Source organism: Silurus aristotelis (assembly GCF_946808225.1).
Source record: "Silurus aristotelis genome assembly, chromosome: 28".
In the NCBI taxonomy this organism is placed as follows: Eukaryota; Metazoa; Chordata; class Actinopteri; order Siluriformes; family Siluridae; genus Silurus; species Silurus aristotelis.
This window is the reverse complement of record NC_139601.1, coordinates 12,796,167-12,819,445: the sequence shown is the minus strand read 5'-3', so window position 1 is coordinate 12,819,445 and position 23,279 is coordinate 12,796,167. Positions and strand designations below refer to the sequence as shown.

General features: G+C 36.3%; 2 protein-coding genes across 2 annotated transcripts; both read right to left on the bottom strand.

Annotated features, from left to right (window-relative positions):
• Positions 1 to 223: 223 nt before the first annotated feature.
• Positions 224 to 11,373, bottom strand: rdh5 (retinol dehydrogenase 5 (11-cis/9-cis)). The gene is made up of 6 exons (XM_083534691.1): positions 11,233 to 11,373; positions 7,024 to 7,087; positions 6,101 to 6,426; positions 3,854 to 4,112; positions 1,243 to 1,406; positions 224 to 684 (listed from the first exon to the last, which is right to left on the bottom strand). The coding sequence occupies exons 2-6, from the start codon at positions 7,053 to 7,055 to the stop codon at positions 461 to 463; spliced, it is 1,005 nt and encodes a 334-aa protein (XP_083390817.1). The 5' UTR covers positions 7,056 to 7,087; positions 11,233 to 11,373; the 3' UTR covers positions 224 to 460.
• Positions 11,374 to 16,586: 5,213 nt separating this feature from the next.
• Positions 16,587 to 22,370, bottom strand: bloc1s1 (biogenesis of lysosomal organelles complex-1, subunit 1). Its single transcript, XM_083534600.1, has 4 exons — positions 22,162 to 22,370; positions 20,183 to 20,255; positions 19,600 to 19,732; positions 16,587 to 17,147 (listed from the first exon to the last, which is right to left on the bottom strand). Exons 1-4 carry the CDS (start codon positions 22,220 to 22,222, stop codon positions 17,040 to 17,042), a joined length of 375 nt encoding a protein of 124 aa, XP_083390726.1. The 5' UTR covers positions 22,223 to 22,370; the 3' UTR covers positions 16,587 to 17,039.
• Between the last annotated feature and the right edge of the window lie 909 nt (positions 22,371 to 23,279).

Sequence of the window (23,279 nt, the reverse complement as noted above, 5' to 3'; positions counted from 1 at the left end):
TGTTTTGTTTTTGAATTTGTTAATTTGTTTTGGGATTTGTTAATGTGTTTTGCACTTCTCGGCCACCGTAGAATTCACTTCATTAACATTAACACAACTTTTGATTTATTTACATCTGTAGTTTTTTTTAATACTTGTATTAGACTTTGATAATAGTACTCCTGTTTCAGCAGCAAATACATTCATAAATATAAAAAAGCACAAGGTGGTTTTAAACTGAATATTTGGTCAAATGTTTTTTATTTATTCGCAGTTATGCAATTTTGAAGCGATCTTGATGTCTTGTAGCACAGAAGAGAGAATATGCAAACGAGGCAAAATATACACAGGCAACATCAGTGCATTACTTAGATACAGTTTAAATACAACAAAATCATACTGTTTGTGTAAACTACTTTAATCTCCTGTCTAAATTAGCTAGGGAACACTGAATATGGTCATTTTCAGTTTAGTTTGGGATCTATAAAACACTTTCGGCAGGCTTTGGCAACACCAGTCTTAGTGCAATGTCAACAACACAAGCTGGCATGTAGGACAGAGGGATCCAGAGGAGTTTGGCATCCCAGCCAGCACTATATCGGGTTCTTGGGTGAGCAGCAGAGAGAGCATGCTCCATGCAGTTAGTGACTTTACTCAAATCACCATCACAGATAGCATTCATTATCAACCTTTGTACATTGATATCTGTATTAAGAAAAAAGGAAAGAAAGCACTGTAAAGAATTTGGTCATTTGGACGCTGCTGATAATGCATACAGTGTTGCAAGGTCAGTTAGCAAATTTCCCAGCCCACCTATATCCCAAAAACACACAACAAGATCCCAAATTAGTCTAAGTTTATGGCTTGGAAAACATATATATATATATATATAGCTTGCTTATAAAATAGAGAATTCTAATTAAATGAATGAAATTAGAATGAAACCCTTCTGCCTAGAATCTCTATACCTTTGTTTTCAATTAAATGACTGATTTGCAAATTAACAAACAACCCAATGTCTGCCAACTCTTTACCATAAATATACAGTAGATATAAAGTAAAATCTAAATGAGTTCAGATAAATAGGTTCAGTTTAGTTTGTTATATTCTTAAAAACTATTAAATAGCAAACTTTTCTGGACATTTGTTTTGTGTTAACAATTTTGAAATGAAACTAAGGTTAGTTTGGCATCCAGAAGTTACGAATTTAATCATATTTTTTAACGACATAGTTACTTTAAATATAATATTAGGTATACTTACACTCATTGAGATATTTTTCTCCATAGCTTTCCTTCACTTCAGGTGTTAGTTGGTTCCACAGGCGATGAAGTTCCCCTTCAAGTGGTCCCAGGCTTGTCACCTGGGTCTTAAAGAAACCAGGTTCTATTATACACACTTTGATTCCAAAATGTTGAATGTCCCTCCTGAAAATAAAGATTTGAAGTGTTTGTTTTCATGATTGTATCGTAAGTTTCAGCATTGATATAGTCAATATATAGTCAAGCATTTATTTGACAAGTATATATTTTTTTTCTTTTTTTTTACTTTGCCTGGGCCATTTAGAGGAAAGCAGGAGTCAGAGGACATGCGTGAGAAAATCCAGCCATGGCTAGACAGGCAGTCACTACAGACATACTGCTATTAACTGCTAAAGGATTTGAACTCAGGATCTGCTTGTGGGGGATACAGAGGCTTAAAGAAATATGCTGTTTTTTTCAAGATTATCATTTTACTGCATCTGTAGCATATGTGTAATAATTGAATTTTTTTTAATTTTCCAACACTGGAGCAGAACAGCAAAACAGCCAAAATCTGTCGGGTTTCATGCACAAACAATTGGGTGAAGAGTTTATGAATAGGTTTAAAAATATACAGTGAGGAAAATAAGTATTTGAACACTCTGCTATTTTGCAAGTTCTCCCACTTAGAAATCATGGAGGGGTCTGAAATTGTCATCGTAGGTGCATGTCCACTGTGAGAGACATAATCTAAAAAAAAAATCCAGAAATCACAATGTATGATTTTTTTTACTATTTATTTGTATGATACAGCTGCAAATAAGTATTTGAACACCTGAGAAAGTCATTGTTAATATTTGTTTGTTTGCAATTACAGAGGTCAAACGTTTCCTGTAGTTTTTCACCAGGTTTGCACACACTGCAGGAGGGATTTTGGCCCACTCCTCCACACAGATCTTCTCTAGATCAGTCAGGTTTCTGGCCTGTCACTGAGAAACACGGAGTTTGAGCTCCCTCCAAAGATTCTCTATTGGGTTTAGGTCTGGAGACTGGCTAGGCCACACCAGAACCTTGATATGCTTCTTACAGAGCCACTCCTTGGTTATCCTGGCTGTGTGCTTCGGGTCATTGTCATGTTGGAAGACCCAGCCTCGACCCATCTTCAATGCTTTAACTGAGGGAAGGAGGTTGTTCCCCAAAATCTCGCAATACATGGCCCTGGTCATCCTCTCCTTAATACAGTGCAGTCGCCCTGTCCCATGTGCAGAAAAACACCCCCAAAGCATGATGCTACCACCCTCATGCTTCACAGTAGGGATGGTGTTCTTGGAAAGGTACTCATCAGTCTTCTTCCTTCAAACACGTTTAGTGGAATTATGACCCAAAAGTTCTATTTTGGTCTCATCTGACCACATGACTTTCTCCCATGACTTCTCTGGATCATCCAAATGGTCATTGGCAAACTTAAGACGTGCCTGGACATGTGCTGGTTTTAACAGGGGAACCTTCCGTGCCATGCATGATTTCAAACCATGACATCTTAGTGTATTACCAACAGTAACCTTGAAACGGTGGTCCCAGCTCTTTTCAGGTCATTGACCAGCTCCTCCCGTGTAGTTCTGGGCTGATTTCTCACTTTCCTTAGAATCATTGAGACCCCACGAGGTGAGATCTTGCATGGAGCCCCAGTCCGAGGGAGATTGACAGTCATGTTTAGCTTCTTCCATTTTCTAATGATTGCTCCAACAGTGGACCTTTTTTCACCAAGCTGCTTGGCAATTTCCCCGTAGCCCTTTCCAGCCTTGTGGAGGTGTACAATTTTGTCTCTAGTGTCTTTGGACAGCTCTTTGGTCTTGGCCATATTAGTAGTTGGATTCATACTGATTGTATGGGGTGGACAGGTGTCTTTATGCAGCTAACGACCTCAAACAGGTGCATCTAATTTAGGATAATAAATGTAGTGGAGGTGGACATTTTAAAGGCAGACTAACAGGTCTTTGAGGGTCAGAATTCTAGCTGATAGACAGGTGTTCAAATACTTATTTGCAGCTGTATCATACAAATAAATTGTTAAAAAATCATACATTCTGATTTCTGGATTTTTTTTTTTAGATTATGTCTCTCACAGTGGACATGCACCTACGATGACAATTTCAGACCCCTCCATGATTTCTAAGTGGGAGAACTTGCAAAATAGCAGGGTGTTCAAATACTTATTTTCCTCACTGTATATGTTTATTGTGATTTCAAATACTATACTTAAAACAGAATAAATAACACACACACACACACACACACACACACACACACACACACACACACACACACACACACACACACACACACACACACACACAGAGTAAACTGCAGATCTGATAAATATAAATTTAGATATTTAGAAAGTTGAAAAATGCTGGAGTATTCCATTAAGTGCAGCACAATTTAAAACCAATGCATACACTCCCATACAGATCCTTTTTATTTGTTGAAATATATTCATTGTAAAAGTACTTTCTCTATTTATAAAATAAAGAATAGCTGATTTTTATGCTTTATACTTACCGATTGTCTAATTTAAATGACTGTATACTGCATCTTAGATTTATGACCACTTTGATTTAACTTGGAAATACCTGAGGCAATCAGAAAAGGATTCCACCGCAAACTTGGAAATGCAGTATCCGCCTCCGTTCACTGCCACTCTGCCCAGCACTGAAGCCACATTCACAATTCGGCCATTGGCTCTTTTTATTAGTGGCAAAAAATGAATGGTCGTCTCAATCACACCAGTCATGTTGACTCTTAGAGTGCTGTTATAATCCTTAATCTGCATCCACTCAGAAGGTCCCATGGGCAATGAACGTCCTGCATTGTTCACAATCCCCCACAATCCTGCCATTGGAACACAATTTCCACTTATAAAGAAAAGAATGGAGAAAAGCTAAACTGCAAAATTCATTTAAATTCATTCAACCATTCAAGAAAATGTTGGTATATGTAACATCAGTAAAAATGGTTGCCACCACCAAAAGTGCAAACTTTAACTCCCATGAACCTCAGCCATGTCATAAACTACAAACCACATCATGCTCTATTAAATGACACACCCCTTACAATTTGCTAAATTTTTTCAGATCATTGTGAAATCTGCCCCCTGTAGTTGTTTGCATTGTGACTTCTCTTTTTTTATTTCTGACTTTGCTGGCCTAGTTATTGATTTATTGCCTTAACCTTGTCCAGTCTGGCAGTTTGCTCTTTCGGATTTGTATTAGAGCTACCAGGCTTTCTAAAACTTTATCACAAATTCTGACCAAAACCTTCATAGATTTGCATGAAGCAACATTGTGATGTAACCAATTGATTTTTTTCAATAAATGTTAAGTCATTTTGACATTGTGTAAGAACTGGATGCTGTCTGAAAGAATATTTACCGCACAATATTGGAAGATATATTTACATAATTAAACAAATATTTACATTATTTATTAGCTTCATTAGCCTTGTAGCTGCATGATGAAAAAGTAATTCGATGAGATTAAGAGGAGTACATTTTTATTAACATTATAGATTTGGATTATTGAATTAGGAGGATGAAACCAGTGTAAAAAAAAGTGCCTTCTTTTCATCTTCTATGTGAAGGAAATGTCTAAGAATAAGATTGAAAAGATCAACATAAATTGTGTTGTGTATTGTGCTTGTCACTTGTACAGAACACAGACCTTTAAGTCTATGTAACATGGCCCTTTTTTCCCAGAGATACACACAAGTCCTCATGCACACCTTTGGAAATACATATATTTTTCAAGTGCAAACATAAGTGGATCTGTATTTGGATAGCATATTTCCGACAAAGTAAGGCCTGACTGCAAAAATCTGTGGAGTTAATATTTGTTCCGAATCGAACACACATAATGCAGCTAATAAAAGCCTTCAGGATCATGAGAATCATGTTTAATAGAACTAAATTCCCTCTATGTGACAGATGAAGAGACTAGATATTAATCTCTTTATTCCAAATTATAGTGGACTAAGTGTACAGTATATTACATGTTTGAGATAGTATGGAAAAGCCCCTTAATTTTAATAACTTAAAGAACATAAAACATAATAAAGATATGTCAGTAATCGTTGAGCAGACTTTTTGGGACTTTTGTAACAGTAGATGCAATGGAACAACAAGAAAAAACACACAGGATACTGGGGTTGATTTCTTTCTAGCACAGACATTAGCACTGATTGAGAAGGTGTATACTGTAGGAAAAAAACGGTTATATAATTAACTAAACAAGGTGGATTATTTTAAACAAACTCAATCTGGAAAAGTTGTTACCAATTCTGTAGTTTTTTTTTTTTTTACCATGAGCATTGGGGCAGAATGATTTCTGCCCTAATAGGCTTAGTGCTTGTTGCAGTTCCCGTTTTAAACACTAGGCGAAATTATATCTCTAAATACTATCCCTATAACATGTAAATGAAGATGACATATATTGGATTTGACTGGACTTTTCTAAAAAATAAAAATAAAAATAAAAAATTATTAAATTGGTCTATCAGAAAAGGTATGGTAAATTCTGAATAAAGACTTTAGAAAGATGAACATTTGTTAACCAGCTCAATCAATTGCTCCCATGGATGAGCCCCTTTTCACAATTACACCATCATCATTACTACATCAGTTACACTATATTAACTTCTAAAATAAACTTACAGCTTTCATGCCTTAATACTATACCATGCATTAGTAGAGCGTAATGGGTAAAACTCACAACAAATATCAAGAAGCCTTGTTTAAACCGATTTTGCATTGCAGTATATAAATACGATGAAGTACCAGTAACATTGTTTGTAACTGAAACACAAGCATGGAGTTGAATACTAACCTCTGTCTCCAACCTCCTTCTTCGTCCATTCCACAGCATTCTGAATGCTAGCACTGCTGGAAACATCAAGGATGCAAGTCTTCAGATAAGGTCCCGTCACTCTTCTCAGGTCATCTGCTCCTTTTTCAGTCAAGCAACCAGCCAACACATGGAAACCACGTTTGTCCAGTTGTTTACATAGCAGGTTTCCGAAACCTGAATCACAGCCAGTGACAAATACATACTTCTCCTTGATGTTGTCGATTTTCAAGCTATCACGGTACAGCCATATTAAAGCCCACAGCAGCACAAAGGCACAGACAGCATACCAGACCAGGTGAACCTCACTGCATGAAAATAAACAAATTCATACATATACAGTCATGCCAGATGTCAAAGGCAGTGTCTCAAGGACAAGGACAAACTTGTTATGAAATCTTAAAGTAGCTGTCTAACATTTTTCCAATCGAATCTTTTTTGTACTACATTTATACTATATACACAATTACTAGCAATACCTTTGACACTTTTACTTTTATTAAGAAGATTACAGAAAAACATTTTCTCAAAATACACGTCTATTTAGAATTCACAGATTCTAAAGGTTATTGTTGAATTTTATACATAAATCTACATCAGAACATATTTGGTAAGACATCATTTAATGTCTGTCTCATTGTAATACTCTTATTATTAAACTGTAATGGTTGTACTTTTTTTTGTATTATAATCACAAATAGAATATTGATCTGGGGAATAAATATTGGTTTAAAATGTAAATCCTAGAACATGTCTACAGGGGTTATAAAAGCATTTAATAATAATTACACAGACACGCTATGGAGTTGGGATTATATTTAATGATAAAAAAAGAAAACAATTACTGTAGCATTCTGCACTTTATACTGAGACTTGTTAATTATATATTCGTCACACATTCCTACCCGATATATTCGTATATTAACTCCATGTCCATGAGGGGTCCTGAATGATGCAGGTTTCAAACAACTGTAGAAAAATATATATCAACACGTGAACAAACAACAATCAAACCATGAAAAACACTTTCTAAAATGTGAAACGTGTGTTATTTACTTTTCAGTGTGTATACTACAAAAAAAAATATTGCTAATGTTGTTCTAAACTGTTGACCCAACAGTTTACTCAGATGACACGACAGCTTTCATAAGCTTGGGTCACCCAGTCAGCAACATCTTTAGCTTGTGCCACAGGGTCCTGGCCTTTGTAAGTTATTGGCATGGCATTATTGGCTTTGTCGTTTGCATAGTACTACTACACATCAGTGTTTAATTACTGAATTACTGAATTACTGAAGCTTATGACTTTACTTGGGTATGAATGCGAATACAGTAATACCCGTTTCGAATCTCGACCCCCCCGGTTTGTCACGGAATTGCATTTGCCACATAACTAATTTGTTTCGCTGATTTCCCGGTCTCTTGCGGATAGCACGATAGACCACAAAACAATCAGATCGCACATTAGACATAATGTAAAAAAGGGAAATATATTATTTAAAAATTGTGCAAAGAATTAGCAAAAATGTGCAAAATGTGTTTTTACCTCAGAAAAGACTGGTAGTTTTCCAGTTGATTGTTCTGATTCTTCAGCCAAAGCAATTTGATCTTTTTACATATAAATTTTTTATTAGGAAAATAACTCAAATTTCTAGTCCTGAACAATTATCTAGTGCAGCAGGCATTTCTATTGTACTAATCATAAATAATTATATGCTGTCAATTTAGTTGAATATATTGTCAATGTGTGTGTGTGTGTGTGTGGGGGGGGGGGGTCATGTATATATATATATATATATATATATATATATATATATATATATATATATATATTATTATTTTTATTTTTTATTTTTTCCCTTTACAATGCAAACTTGGAAAGTGTTAGTTTAAATGTTTCAGGAAGAGGTAAGTCTTCAACCATTACTTGAAGATATTCAGAGACTCCTCTGTTCAGACATCTAGGGGAAGTTCATTTTACCACCTCTGTGCTATAAAAGAGAAGAGCCTTGAAGTATACTAACCTCTTACCCTAAAAAAAGGTGGTACCAGTCGAGCAGTGCTGGAGGACCACAGACAGATATAGTCTTGACTGTAAGGAAGCTCAAAGGGAGGCTCAGACAAGGCCTCCAATACGATGGCCAAGTCCCACAAATGCACTCTAGATCGTATCGGAAACCTCAGCCTCCAGGTACCACAGAGGAAACGTTTCACCAATGGGTTCTTACCCAGAGGCTGCCCCATGAGGGGGGCATGATAAGCTGCAATGGCGGACACACTGAAACCGTTCTTGATGAAATTCCAGTAGGGAAAAATTCTGGGCAGTTAACTGGATTCAAGTGGTGTTGTTCACACCAAACCGTGAACAGGTGTCATCTTGCAGCGTACGACCTTCTTGTGGAGGGAGCTCTAGATTGGAGAGTGGTTTTTACCACCTCAGTGGAGAGACCGGAGGCTAGGAGCTGTGTCCCCTCAGGGGCCACAGCCACAGCTTCCACAGCTCTGGGCAGGGGCCCATACTGTGCCCCCTGAACTCCCGGGAGCAATGCGATGGGGCAAGGCGTACAGGCGCAGCCTCAGCCATGCCATGGTACAGGCGTCCTGAACTAGAGGGGCTGGGGGTGTCATGAAGAACCAGAGGGGACAGGGCGATGCCTTTCGAGTTGCAAACAGGTCCACCTGTGCTCTGTAAAATCTCTTCCAAATTCCCACTCACGCGATGACCAGGAACTTTCAGCACAGGGATGTAAGACAGGAACCCGGGATCTCTCCACACATCTGAGGCACCTAGGGCTCGCCACGTGACCTTGATCTTACGAAGTGGATTGCCTAAACCGCCACTGGAGTGGTCTTATGTGCAGAAGGTGCTGAAAGGTGTGCTTCCGTACCTTGCGACCGAACGCTGACCCCGGCAGCAGAGGAGGGAGAAAGGGACAAGCCCGTCTCCAGAGCCTCTGCCAGGTTCATTTGCAAAACCCAGGCTCTGGAACGCCGTTTTGCCTTAACAAAAGTGGGGCTAGAACCACGAGAAGCGGGAGCACCCTCCTCAAAAAAGGCTCTCCAGGAGCGAAACGTTGCTCCCAAGCAAGCAACACACAGGCTGTGTGTATCCCCCGCTTGCGGGGGCAAGGAGGAACACACAGTCGGGAAAAGAGTGCTTAATCTTAGTCCCTGCTTTTATTTTCTTTCTTAGTTACCACTACATACACACATAGAACACTCCATGAACAAACAGAAGCTAGCGCCGGTTTTACTCCATGTGCTTTTTATAGCTTCCTGGTCATGATTTCGCCCCACCGGTGATGCTACGCTTTTCATTGGATTGATTACACACATGATGGACACCATTGACAACGCGGAAGCATTCCCAAAGCATTGTTGACGCAGCTCGAGACACTGAAGGGGAATCATATATTATAATTTTTAATTTGCTTAACTTTTGCCATTAAAAAATGTTAATTCATTAATATTTTAACACTTGACTGATTAAATGATATATAGTCATTAAGAATGTGGCACAAAAAAAAATAACATTGTGTTAATTTCACATTCATGCAAACTGTAGTTATTATTAAAAAAAAGCTATTCACTGGAGCAGATGCCTGAGGCACATTTTTTGGAATGCATGACAAATCCTGTTCTAAGGGTGTTATGAACCAAAAAGGCACTGGTATTACAAGTTTGAGAAATGTTGACTGTTTTTCATTGGTTTTTCAAGATTAAAAAAAACAAAATAAAAAATTTATGATTTAAATATATACATTCAAAGAACAACAAATAAAATTAAGAATTCAGTCTATGAAAAAAATTTATGTAAGCATGTGTGGATTTTTTTTTTTTTTTTTTTTTTTTAGAAATAGTGGACATATAAATGCAAATGTGGAATATATATATATATATATATATATATATATATATATATATATATATATATATATATATATACATAATTTCACATTAATTTTAAGTTAACGTCAGTTTAAAAATCTTCATTGTTTATTCGGTAAATACTTTTATGCAAAGCAGATTTCAAGTAATGTCAGTTTCTGTGTGATTACCAATTATAATTTGTTTTATTATTACTTATGCTACTATGCATACTATATTTGCTATCCTAACAAATAAAATTTGCATAAAAAAAGAAACAAATTGAAAAATCAATCTTTAGAATTTTCTAGAAAAATTGAACATTAAAATAAACACAGGACTTGACCACTGAAAGTGAAATTGATGAATAAGGAAAATGTTTACATTAATTGCATTTGGCAGACACCCTTATCCAATGCAAATTCCAAGAGCGAGTAAGGGGCTGACTCAAGGGTCCAGGGGATTTGAATTAACAATATTCTGATTGGAATTCCTTCCCGTGGGCTCACCACCTGCAGGAGGGACCGTAAGGGACGGTGCTGTGAGGATTGGGCAGCAGTCGAAGGCGGGGGCCTGCTTAGACTGCTGCCCCCGCGACCCGAATTACGGATAAGCGGAAGAAAATGAATGAATGAATGAATGAATGAATGATTGGAATTCGAACATCTTAAACACTGAACTACTACTGAACTGAAACCATCTATGCTCATTATCAGTATTCATGATCAGGTAACTTTGGTGTGACTGTAGGACTGTAAGCTTTCAAAATTACAGAAAACTTTTACATGTAGCTAAAGACTGTAAAACAAAAAGATCAATGATAGAATTCCTTCCTTTTTTAAGAATTTAACTTTTGGTAAATAAAAAATCATTATTATTATTATTTATTTTTTGCATGAATGACTAAATATTTCTTGCTTGAAAAACTAAACATTTAACAGTCATGTTGATTAGTTTACATTGAGAAGGGAAATTTATGTATTTTTTTTTCTTTTTTAAATACATTTACAAAATGACCAAATGAATAAATACTTAAATTGAGGCAGAGCAAGACTGACTGATTAAAAAAAATCTTTGGTTTTAGATTTGACTAGCTTAATTATTTAGAGAATGCAATTATAGAGAAATATTTTAGCTCTAAACCCATTTGGATTTACATAAACAATCATATGTGCAAATTACATGTTGCTAGTTAGAAATTTTACACAAGAATCGATTTCAATTAGTAGAAAAGTATATTTGCCCTACTTTTTCTGATAAAATCCCTCTGTGTCCTTCTGTGTGTCGATTCCCCGCTTCAGAATGAGAAGGATTCAGAAAGGGCTTTATCCCTTAAAGCATGCCCATGTTTTGTAATCTCCAAGCTGTGTTTAATGCTTCTTATTTGTGCGGGTTAGTGTGTGTGAGGGGCGGATCAGGAGGACATGAGAACAGATTCCAGAAACAAAATTCCTAATGTTTATATAATCTTTCCTCGAAGGGTAAAACTTGAAGTATGGCTGGAATTTTTTGTTGTTCAGTCTATAATTGAATTGCCATTATTTATTCATACTGTATATCCAAGTTTTTCATTGATTCTCTCACCATTTTAATGTCCCTGGGGGTTGTTATCTTAGATACTAATATAATACATGTAAAGCTACTTTAAGTTTCTAGATAAAAAGAAAATTATCTATACATTGAGCAATTATGGCTTGTAATTCCACAGGAATATTTAAATAAATAATACTCAATGTTCCTTATGCATTGAGTATAGTCAGTTGACCAACTATGTTAGCTCTTATGAATTTTTATTACATATTTGCACCATTAGCTTCATAACTCATAGCCTCACAATGGTACACTCAAGAAATTAAATCCAGACAGCTTTTGTTTGAGCCAAGAGAGCCATGCATGGAAGAAAAACAATGCATTTTAAAGCTGAGGAAAGAAAGGGCATATGGCTAGAACATGGGCATAGTAAATGCAACAATTTCAAAGTCCTGAAAAAGAATGAAATCACATTTGTACCAACAAATAATCATAAGATAATAACAAAGAATAAACAGGTCAACCAAGAAAATCACATAAGTTGATGTTGAGAGCAGAAATATAAAGGTTATACTACAAAATGCAAACCTCTCGTCAGCAGTAGGAACTGTAGAAGGCTAAATTGGGATTTGCAAAAAAAGACTGTTCAATTCAATCATCAGACCATAACCTCAATCGCAGAAGAGTGTAATTCACTTCCTGAACAGGAGATTTAAGAGAAACCTTTAAAACAAACATCAACTGAAAAAAGGTGTGATTCAAGCCTAAAAACGATCCTAAAAGAAGTTTGTGTCAGTGCGTCTGCATACATTCTTCAGTAGATACACATACAAGGGTGAAGAGTAAAACTTGTTCGACTTGATAAACGTATATCCGAACAAAAAGATGTAATTTTACTACGCAGATCCATGCTTTTTATTAGTTTACAACTTTAAACAGTTTTATATTCAAATGGGCAAGGCCCTTAACCCTCTATGCTCCGGGGGTCCCTTACAAGGGAAATATCAAGGTCCGTGACGTCGGAGTGACGTGGGGCCGCCTTCCCGTGGGCTCACCACCTGCAGGAGGGAACGTAAGGGACGGTGCTGTGAGGATTGGGCAGCAGTCGAAGGCGGGGGCCTGCTTAGACTGCTGCCCCCGCGACCCGAATTACGGATAAGCGGGAGAAAATGAATGAATGAATGAATATATTCAAATGAACTGAATTCAAATTTTATTTGTCACATATACGTCACTGCACAGTATTTGTAGCGATTTGTATTGTTTTTGTGCAGCAAAAACATTACAGCGGAATTTTATTATATGTCGAATATTTATGGGACCATTATATATAGTTTAATTCTAGAAAATTAAAAACACAGGCCATTTTAACATGCACCAATATTTACAGGTTTGTTCTTTATAAAAAAATTATACTTTATCTATAAAAAGAAAACTGCTACATGTTACTTCTGAATTTTATTGTATGCACACAAATAAACAATTTTAAAACACTGATGACTGTAACATTTTAAAAAGTTAAAATGTACCCAATTTTTTTCCTGGTTTCTAAAAATTCAGTGTATTATCCATCATTTTGCATTACAACTGCTGTATTTTTTTCATAACATCAACTAAAAGTATTTCTTATTATAAGTCACAGCAGAGGATCAGACCTGCACCCCTAAATGCTGGTAATAGAACCAAACATTTAGCCACATATGAAAGATTTCTGATTGCTTTAGCAAATTCAAGAATGTCATCATTTTAAAAGTATAATTATTTTTTGTGTTTTGGTCAGTTTTAAGGCTTGTAATTGTGTAATATAAAAATAGGCAGAAAACATGAGGGCAATGAGGCATAATACAAACACTTTAATTTTGCTGTACACATAATACCATTTGCCGAAAAATGTTTTTATTATCAAGTGTGTTATGAACCAGTTTAAAAATGAATAGACTGATTATACCAAACAGCACTCAAGATAAGCATCAACAGCCATGCGTTGAGGAATGTTACAGCCCAATCTGATGTTCAGTTCAACATGAGGTTACAGATTTGTTGTCTTTCAGAAATAAAGTCTGCCTTATTCAAAAGACAGCATAATGACAGCTTTTAGAGCGCAATTTAGATTTTTAGAGAAAGCAATCATATGATTTTGTTCAACATTAATCTGAAGCTATAAAGAATGGCTTCTTTAATACAGGGGTCATTTTTGTAGTGCAGAGTTTACAAACTTTATAAACAATACCAAAAGATTTTAATTTACATTCTGGCACATACCTGCTATCAATTTTTGATTAAACTGAATTACACTTCTTTGTAGGTTGGGTATATAAGCTTTAATTTGTAATAATTTAAAAGATAGTATTTCCACAAGAATGTGAGGTTTACAAGTGAACAGTGAGTGTAAAAAAGCAACACCATGGTTTCAAATATTAACCCAGTAAATACAAGCCAACAAATCTTATTGCTGTAGGTAAACACTCTTTTTTTAGCAATTGAGGGAACTCATGGAACATATGCAGATCCAAATCTTAGTGTTTTTCCTTTAAAGGATTTGCACACACACACACACACACACACACACACACACACACACACACACACACACACACACACACACACACACACACACACACACACACACACACACACACACACACACACACACACACACACCCGGCAAACAAGTGAGATTTACCACAGAAATTTGTAACCTATTTTGTTTATGCTTTGAAAGTAGTGAAAAATCCCCCAAAAAAGTAGTGATCCTTTTTTTATATTGTACGATCAAAATGTATTTTCTTTCTGTATGGATGCAATGAGCAAACACTTGAGTCAATATTAAGGCAAAACCATAAACATTTAATAATGTGCATGAATAGAAAATTAAAAGACTTGCAAATTTTAATAAAATTAAAATTCAGTATCTATACAGTACTATTGAAATGTTGAAACTTCTTATCTTATTTAAAAATAAAATAAAATGTAAATATATTCACTGCGAAAATTGCGTCTTTTTGTGATTCTACTGCTTGCACATTTTACTGCTTGTCTTTAATAAACAGCAACAATAGTGTTATTTTATTCACAGCTCACTAATTACACTTATCAAACAGCAGTACTCGTACTTTTTTTAGAGGATACGGTTGAGGTCATAACTTTAGTTAACCCTTGCAGAATCAGCATCAGTGGCAACCACCAATAAGTACACTAAAAACTTTCTTTCTTTCGGCTTCTCCCATTAGGAGTCACCACAGCGGATCATCCGTATTCATGATCCACATGGTCGATTTGGCACGTTTTTACGCTGGATGCCCTTCCTAACGCAACCCTCCCCATTTATCCGGGCTTGGGACCGGCACTAAGAGTGCACTGGCTTGTGCAACCCTAATGGCTGGGGTCGGTTCCCTGACCAGGGATCGGTGAGAGCGTCGCATCCTAACCACTAGACCACCAGGGAACCTACCAATAAAAATTGTGGACACCTGACCATACAATTTATATTTGCTTCTTGAACAACCCTTTCCACATTTAGTCCACAACTATTCTAGAAAGTTTTTCCATTAGATTTTGTAGTGTGGTTGTAGAGATCTGTGCTCATTCAACCACAAGTGCATTACTAAAGTTAGATACTGCTGTAGGGTGTGGAGACCTGGGGTGCAATAAACATCCCAAAGATGTTCAATAGGGTTAAGGTCAGAGCTCTTTAACAGGCAATTCGAGAGCTTACACTCCAAACCTTGTGGACCATATCTTCAAGGAGCTGGCTTTGTGCACATTGTCATGCTGGAACACGTTTGGGTTTCTTAGTTTAAGTGAAGGGAAACTTAAATTCTACTAAAGATGTCCAATATAAATTTGTGTCTCCAAGTTTGTGGTAACAGTTTGGGCAATAACCACATATGACTGGGAAAGTCAGGTGTTCAATATTTTTGTCTACAGTATATAATCTTTCTTTTAATACAATAATCACTGTTTTGAATATGAAGACATTGCTCATGATTGTGATTCTATGTTATTTGAAACAAATACCGAACACAGTGAAGCATATTGTTACAAAAACTTGTAACTAAAAATAGTTAAATGAATGTTTAAAACAATATATGCGCATTAGCGAGTGAAATGAAAGCCAATCTGTAGCAGATCAAAAGTGGTGAGGTAAATAAGAACATTTTGTGTATGTTTTATTTTTTAAGATATTACTCATTTATTTATTAGATCTATGAAGACCCTGGCCATCACACAGAGGCTAATAAATACAAAGGATATTATTAGCTATTGAAAATCTGAGCTTTAGAAAAGATTGTCTTTTTCATTCAGAAGGTTTCGATTGTTTTGCTGAAACAGCAGCACTAACAATAATGACAGCACTGTCTTACATAAACCGAATGAATAATACACCGATAGTAATGTGTTACAAGAAAACGGTGTAATATTTGAATGTTCCTGTGAATAGCCCAGTGAGAATCTGTTCCTGTGAGAATCTATTTATTAACATTGCTGGAAAAAATCCAGTGTTACTTCCAGTTAAACTAAACATTAAAAGCAGCATTCCTATAATCATGAACTTTATGAAAGAAGGAAATAAGAAGTTATTGAAGAAACCAGCTGAATTTAGCCCATGAAAACCGATCCGGCATAACATTACGACGGATGTTCCCGGTCCACAGTGGCCAGCATCTATCAAAAGTGGTCCAAGAAAGGAACAGTGGTGAACCACTGACAGGGTCATGGGCGGCCAAGGCACATTGACGCATGTGGGGAGCGAAGGCTGGTCCGTGTGGTTTGATCCAACAAACGAGGTCCCGTAGCTCAAATTACTAAAGAAGTTAATGCCGTTCATGCTCGATGGGTCAGGACTGTTTTGGCAGCAAAAGGTGGACTAAAACAATATTAGGCAGGTGGTCATAATGTTATGCCTGATCGGTGGTCATAATGTTATGCCTGATCAGTGTAATATAATGCATTACAGATAATAACTCGTTGAATAGGCGTTCCAAATTACATGTAAGTATAAAATACAGTTTAGTGCTGTTAGGAATAAAACAATAAAGGGCATGCTTTAAGGAAAATAATCAATATATTACTTATTCTTATAGCTAGCATAGTTTATTTATAAAAACCCAGTAAGCGCATGCAGCCGCTTGCTGGTTTAGTACATTAACATTTTATTTACATATTGATTTAAAATTTGTCACCATTGGGTTGCTCTGTGCTTCACGTTGACTTGTCTTAACCTACAATTACCTTACATGCTGACATCAACATACAAATTTGTAATGCAAACGTTTTATGCAGCTCAGCATTATGAAAAAACAGTTGCTCCTGGTACGATTTGTTTGGGTGGAAAAGGAAAACTATATAAAATACATCATCTTCTAGTAACATCTGCAAACATGCCTGGGTTTATGCTGAAGCTGACAAATTGTCAGTTTGTCATAAGCAAATCTTCCATTTCTGCAGCAATTAAGTCTACACTAATACAGAATCCTAAAATGAAATGCAGTGTCCATGATCTTCTGTCCCTTTGCAAGGGCATTCTAAGATGATGTCTGAATCTGTCCTTTGTGTACATACTCCAGAGCTGTAGCGATAGTCCTCATGTCCATCTCAATGCTGCGTGCCCAGTTCTCCACATCACCAATTTCCTGATTTAAAAGAAAAAATACAAGAATGGATAAATGGACAAAAATTGTCATGCATCACATGTTCATTTTTTTTTCTAATAGCAGTGGCTTATACTTATAGTGACACAAAGTGTATGTTGGCATTTGGATATTTATATGGCATACTTAAATAGACTTTCACTACATAGCCAAAATTTTGTGGAGTCCTGATAATCCCAGTTATATAAAAAAAATTTTCTCAAAAAAGCCTAAATCGCTTAATGCACATGATCTACGGTATTTATATGCTATTGCAATACAATTTACCTTCAATGAAATTAAGAGGCCCAATTGGGATTCCTGCATAACAATGCCCCTGTGCACAACCCAGGCTCCATGAAGATATGGTTTGCCAAATTTGGTGTGGAGGAACTTAAGTGACCTGATGCCTTCTCTCAAACCCAGATGATCCCATTGGCATGATCTGGAACTTTGAGTACACACCAAGCCTTCTCATTACAACAGTGGCCACAATAATGCCTTTGTAGCTAAATCTCCACAAATCCCCACAGCCATGCTCTGAATAAACTTGAAAGACTTTCCAGAAAAGTAGAGGGTATTATAACAGCAAAGGGGAACAAACTCTGTGTTAGTGCTCATGATGTTGGAATTGGCATGTAGGACTGAAGGACAGATGTCCAAATAATCTTAGTCATGTAGTGTCTGATCAATCTGAAAAAATGTCTTTACTCCTCCTGGTCCAGCAGCATTTACACACTCTACAGACAACAGTACACATTGTTTAAAATGTCAATGGCAAACAAATAAATAAAACCATAAAAAATGTAAAAATATGACAAAAAAAACATTCCTAACAAGAAATTTTATTATAATAGTATTATATAATCAGCAATTATTCCTCAAAGCTTGTGTTTAAATAGTGTGAGTTACTGTTAGGTGATGAGACAGAGATTAATGTGGTTGAGGCTGATAATCAGTGGAAACTAATTTCTTATTGTAAATACAGAATTCAGCAAAGTTTGGCAGTAACGTTGTGTTTCTACATGTAGACGGTTAATTGGGCAGCATTTAGTCCTCGTTTGCTGGTATAATAACCCCCACAAAGTTTTTTCGCATTCAGCTACAAGACCATTAGTGATGTCAGGTACCGATGTAGGGTGAGGTGGCCTGGGGTACAGTCAGTATTTTTTTTTACTATTGGGGGCAAAAGGGACTCTAAATAGAAAAATTATTATTTTTTTTATAATTTTTTCAGGTGAGTTATATTTCCCAGGTGACCACAATTGTATATTTTACATTAACCTAACAGCAATTTGGCCAGTTTGTGAATTATAAGGCTTCAGTATAAAAATAAAAAACAGCTTGGGATGGATTTCTGAGTTCAGACACAATTTTGGGAGAGACAAAAGGTCCTTTCTTTTACTAATTGAAAAGTCAAATAATCCAATAAACCCAGAGGCATGACTCAAAAATGAGCAAAAGCAGCCATGCATTATTTAGGCTTTACAGGCAACTGAAAATACACAAAACAAGTGACTAGAAATTGTTATATTCCTAACATTTGAACTTATATATATATATATATATATATATATATATATATATATATATATATATATATATATATATATATATATATATATATATCTCAAAATCTTAAACAGCTCATTTGTGTGTAATCATGTAGTAGAGTAGTAGATGCAATCAATAATTACCTGCTAATCTTTCTATAGCCAGATTATAGACAGATCTATAATCAAATCAAACTATCTGATCCGCATAAGTCATTTTAAACAATAATTTAGTCAAGAAGTTAAAATTTTAATTGTAAAACTTTGTGTAAATTGTACACAGATGCACGTCAAGCTGTGACATTGGGATTTATGTAGGCCTGCAGAAAGTTTAAAACGGGAACACACGTTTTCCTTACTCCACACATACATCTTTTTGCCATGAGTGATGGTACAAGTTATTTATCATGGTATGTACATTGTTCCAATAAATACTGATATATCATACAGTCCTAGTTTAATATTTACGGTGCTATGCATTCACAGTGGTTACTATGGTGCTTGAAATACAGCCTGTATTCTGTTCCTTTACAAAGATAAACTACAATAAATCCAAGCTTAATCAAATTAGAATTAGGTTTTTTTTTAGGAATGTCATGAATCCTCCGAGCTGCCATGGGAGAGTAGAAAATCTTTTTTGTATGCTGTACACAGACATTTGTTCTTCTGGATAAAGCTCATAGCAGATCTTCTCTAAAGCCAGCTTTCTGACAAACACCTGGCAGACAGGTAAAGATTTTACTTTCTGAGGTAAAACAATATTGCAAGAGCATTTAGTTTCATGGTTGAATGCATTAATGTATGCTGCAGTGGTCTTTCAGGGTTTCATATGGACATTTATTTGCATTTTAAACTGTAAAACTGTACAGCTGACCTCATGAGAAAAGCAAAAGGGAAAGCACCTTTAATGCCTGGTTGAAGTTTTCCACCATGCCGATCCACTGCGAAGTCTGTTTAGCAAACTGAGCCGCCTGCACTTGCAGTGTCTTCACTTCATGGTCCAGTTTGCGCTGATTAACATACGCCTGAGACACTCTGGTAGGAGATACAGAGTTGTAGACATGGTAAAGACGAACCTGATAGGAAACTGGCAGATGAAGCAAGTTCACAGAATTCAAAGAAAATAGAACTGATGGAGTCCAAATATAACCTACAGGAATGTCAGACAATTTTACTTATTTGATTTTAAAGAGAAAACAAGCTAATAAAAGTGCTGGCTAGAATAAATTACAAAATGAATCTAGTCAAATAGTGTTATTTGTATGATTGCCATGAACCGAGTATTAAAATAACTTTTGTTTTCACATGTTTTGACGTCACACAATCCCGAATTATGATTATGACACAGAGCCTCGTGTCACATGAGCAACATTATTCTTTAAGCTTTCTGTTTCTATTTATGCGCCCTAGTTCATAAATAAACTATTCATTAATCAAACCAGTATCACACCTCTGTCACAGGGGTTAGCGCGACCGGATTCTTACCCCACATTCAGGTGGTCCACTAAGGCCTCTGTCAAACAGGTAGCAGCTGCGATGGCGTCACGTCGCCGCCGCTCTGTGTTAAAGGGGAACATGGAGAAAAGTGCTGTTAAAGGGTATTTAAAACATGTAAAAACAAAAGTTAGTTAAATACTTTGTTCATGGCAATCATACAAAGAATACTATTTGAGCAGATTTTTTGAATGTTGTACAATTTCTGTAATAAAAATCAGTTGACAGAAAAAGTTCAGGACCAAGAATAAACAATCAAATTGTGACAATTATATTACTTGCCAACAAAATGACCAATCACTGATCATTTCTATTCCCAGCTGTTGTTAAAGCTGATGTCTATTGTTCCCAACAACCCATCACTGATCACCACTGTTCCAAATGACAAGTCATTGATATCTATTGTTTCCAACATCCAAACACTGATCACCGCTGTTCCCATTAACCAATTGCTAATCTCTACTGTTACCAAAGATTTACAAATAAACACTGTTGTTCCCAAAGACCAATCGCCTATATTCTTTTTCCTTAATAACTATTGACTGACCACTATTGTTCTAAGCACCAATTAATGATCTCTATTTTCCCATCGACCAATCCCTGGTCACCATTGTTCCCGCCTGTGAGTCTTTTGTTCGCAACATTTTAAGTAACAGTAGTCACAATCAGTGAAAGGAATTATTAAAGCAAGAAACCCTTGTAAGTATAATCTGTGACCAAATCAATTACTTTTTTTTTTTACTGTCATCAAGCGATTTAATCTATAACAAATATGTTTGAGCTTGGGCAGTTTGCAACAGATGCGGTTCGCAAGCTCTGACTAGTGCGCTCTCTGACTATCCAAACAAAGGATTTGAAAATGCTGATGTTAGATAGTCAATTCAAGATCTGATTGAAACCCACAGTCTTTAAGTAGCATGAACTATAGGATGCAATCGATTTTTTTGAAGGCCTCAAGAAAGATTTGACGGCTGAAATCCGATCGAATAGAAACTCCAACATGGACACTTCTTGTACATTTACATTTATGGCATTTGGCAGACAACCTTATCCAGAGCGTCTTACATTTTTAAAAATCTTATTCATACACCTAAACAGCTATGGGATTTGCTCAGGGGCCCAAAAGTTGCTGCTTGGTGTGGCTGGGATTTGAACTCATGACCTTCAGATCCAAAGTCCAATCAATTACCGCTAAGCTACCATTACCCCCTACATTCCATTACTTACTCTGAGAAAATATTCCATATCATGCTATTTCAAGAAAATCTGACAAGGCTCAATAATGCACGTGGGCCCGTGTGGTCCAACCCAACAGACGAGCTCCTGTAGCTCAAATAGCTGAAGTTAATGCTGTTAATGTTGAAAGGCTCAGGAATGTTTTCACAGCAAAAGCAGGACCAACACAATATTAGGCACGTGGTCATAATGTTATGCCTGGTCTTTGTATACTACTGTAGAAAAGACATTACTCATAATCAGACTTCTTTTTAATGTGTTCCCTTTTTGAGTTCGGTTCCTCCGAAGGTTTCTTCCTCATACCATCTAAAGGGGTCTGACCTTGTCACAGTCGACCCAGGCTTGTTCATCAGGGATAAATTCACATCATTCACTTATATTAGTGTATTTTAGTTCTTTGAGACAATGTGCACTGCGAAAAGCGCCTTAGAAATCAACTGGTATTGTCCATTGCATTGTTTCAGGAAGTCCTAAACCACATGAACAGATCTTTAAGCTGTAAGAGCAGATAAATGAACTATCTACAGTACACTTGAGTGTATTCTCATACTGTTCTGGCTCTGTTTGGCTTTTTATTTGGACTTTTAAATGGTCATTATGGACTTTAATTAAAACCTTACTGATAGATAAACCTCTGATCACACACAGATGTTAAAAGAAACAGGTTTTCTTCTCCTTTATCATAATGCAGAAAATCCTGCAGCTCAGCACGTCTCTAATATACAGATCAATACCTTGAAGCTCTTTCCTGTCGTTTTGTTTCAGTTGATGCTCCTTTAACAGCCTCGACAGCATCGCTGCACCGATCACTGCATCCACGATGGGTTTTAATGATATACGATATTGTTCTGTAGAGAGGGAAAAATGATTATATTTTGTTTACGGTGTTTGGGCCAAAATCATGTGACAGGCGTGTGGCTGCTTATCGGTCGTACAGCTTGTCAAATTAAAAGTACCCAAACGTACATAGAGTAATTATGATCTGATATAGAAATGATTCAAATTTTTTGAAAAAAAAAATTAATTTACATTGCAAACGGATTCATTGTGGTTTAATTGATAGGAAACAACTTGTTGAATGTTATACGCTATTGTTTGTTAGCGTATCGTTCCTTTTCTGGCACTAAATGCACATCATTTTTAGAATATTTTCCTCAAACCTGTAAATTCAATTTTATTTGGATATTGTTAAAGATCCAGAAGGAGCTTTACAAAAAGAAAACGTATCACGTATGAACATTTTAATTAATAAATAAGTCGAATAAGCGAACCAGTGGTGATAGTGACACGTAAAACCTCCTTGACGTGGTATATGGTAGAAACCTTGAGAGGAACCAGATTTGAAATCGAACCCATCTTTATTTAGGTGATTCTGAACGTCCATTCATTATAGTTCCATTATTGTTGAGGGAATCATCTGTTCACTGGTGGAGACTCGAGTGTAAAAGTGTTCATGGTGATTGTGGTACTAAGCTGTTGTAGCAGACTGTGTGTATTAATAGCTGAAAGCTGTTTGAAGAGCAGGTAAAACACTGAAACAGAGTGTAGGTTGGAGCAAGGTTGGAAATCTGTGCATCAAAAAACAAGATTGTATTGTCATATATACAGGAAACATGTCTGTAAAGCCATACAATGAAATTCTCACTCTGTAAATCCTCAAAGCAGCCAGTTGTTTCCAAAGACCAATCACTGTTTACGGATCTCTCTTATCGCCAATGACCAAACACTGATCAATGATCTCTTTTTGTTCCCAATGACCAATCACTGATCACAGCTGTTCCCAATGACCAATCACAGATCAATGCTGTTCCAAATGATCAATCGTTGACCATTGCTATCCCCAGCTGTTCCC

Coding starts and splice junctions, on each gene's coding strand:
- rdh5 (XM_083534691.1), bottom strand. CDS start 7,055: ATGGACATGGAGTTAATATACGAATATATCGG. Junction 6,427..7,023: donor TTAATATACGAATATATCGG/GTAGGAATGTGT, acceptor ATTTTCATGCAG/TGAGGTTCACCTGGTCTGGT. Junction 1,407..3,853: donor TCCTTTTCTGATTGCCTCAG/GTATTTCCAAGT, acceptor CTTTATTTTCAG/GAGGGACATTCAACATTTTG.
- bloc1s1 (XM_083534600.1), bottom strand. CDS start 22,222: ATGCTGTCGAGGCTGTTAAAGGAGCATCAACTGAAACAAAACGACAGG. Junction 20,256..22,161: donor CGACAGGAAAGAGCTTCAAG/GTATTGATCTGT, acceptor CCTTTAACACAG/AGCGGCGGCGACGTGACGCC. Junction 19,733..20,182: donor GTGGACCACCTGAATGTGGG/GTAAGAATCCGG, acceptor ATCTCCTACCAG/AGTGTCTCAGGCGTATGTTA.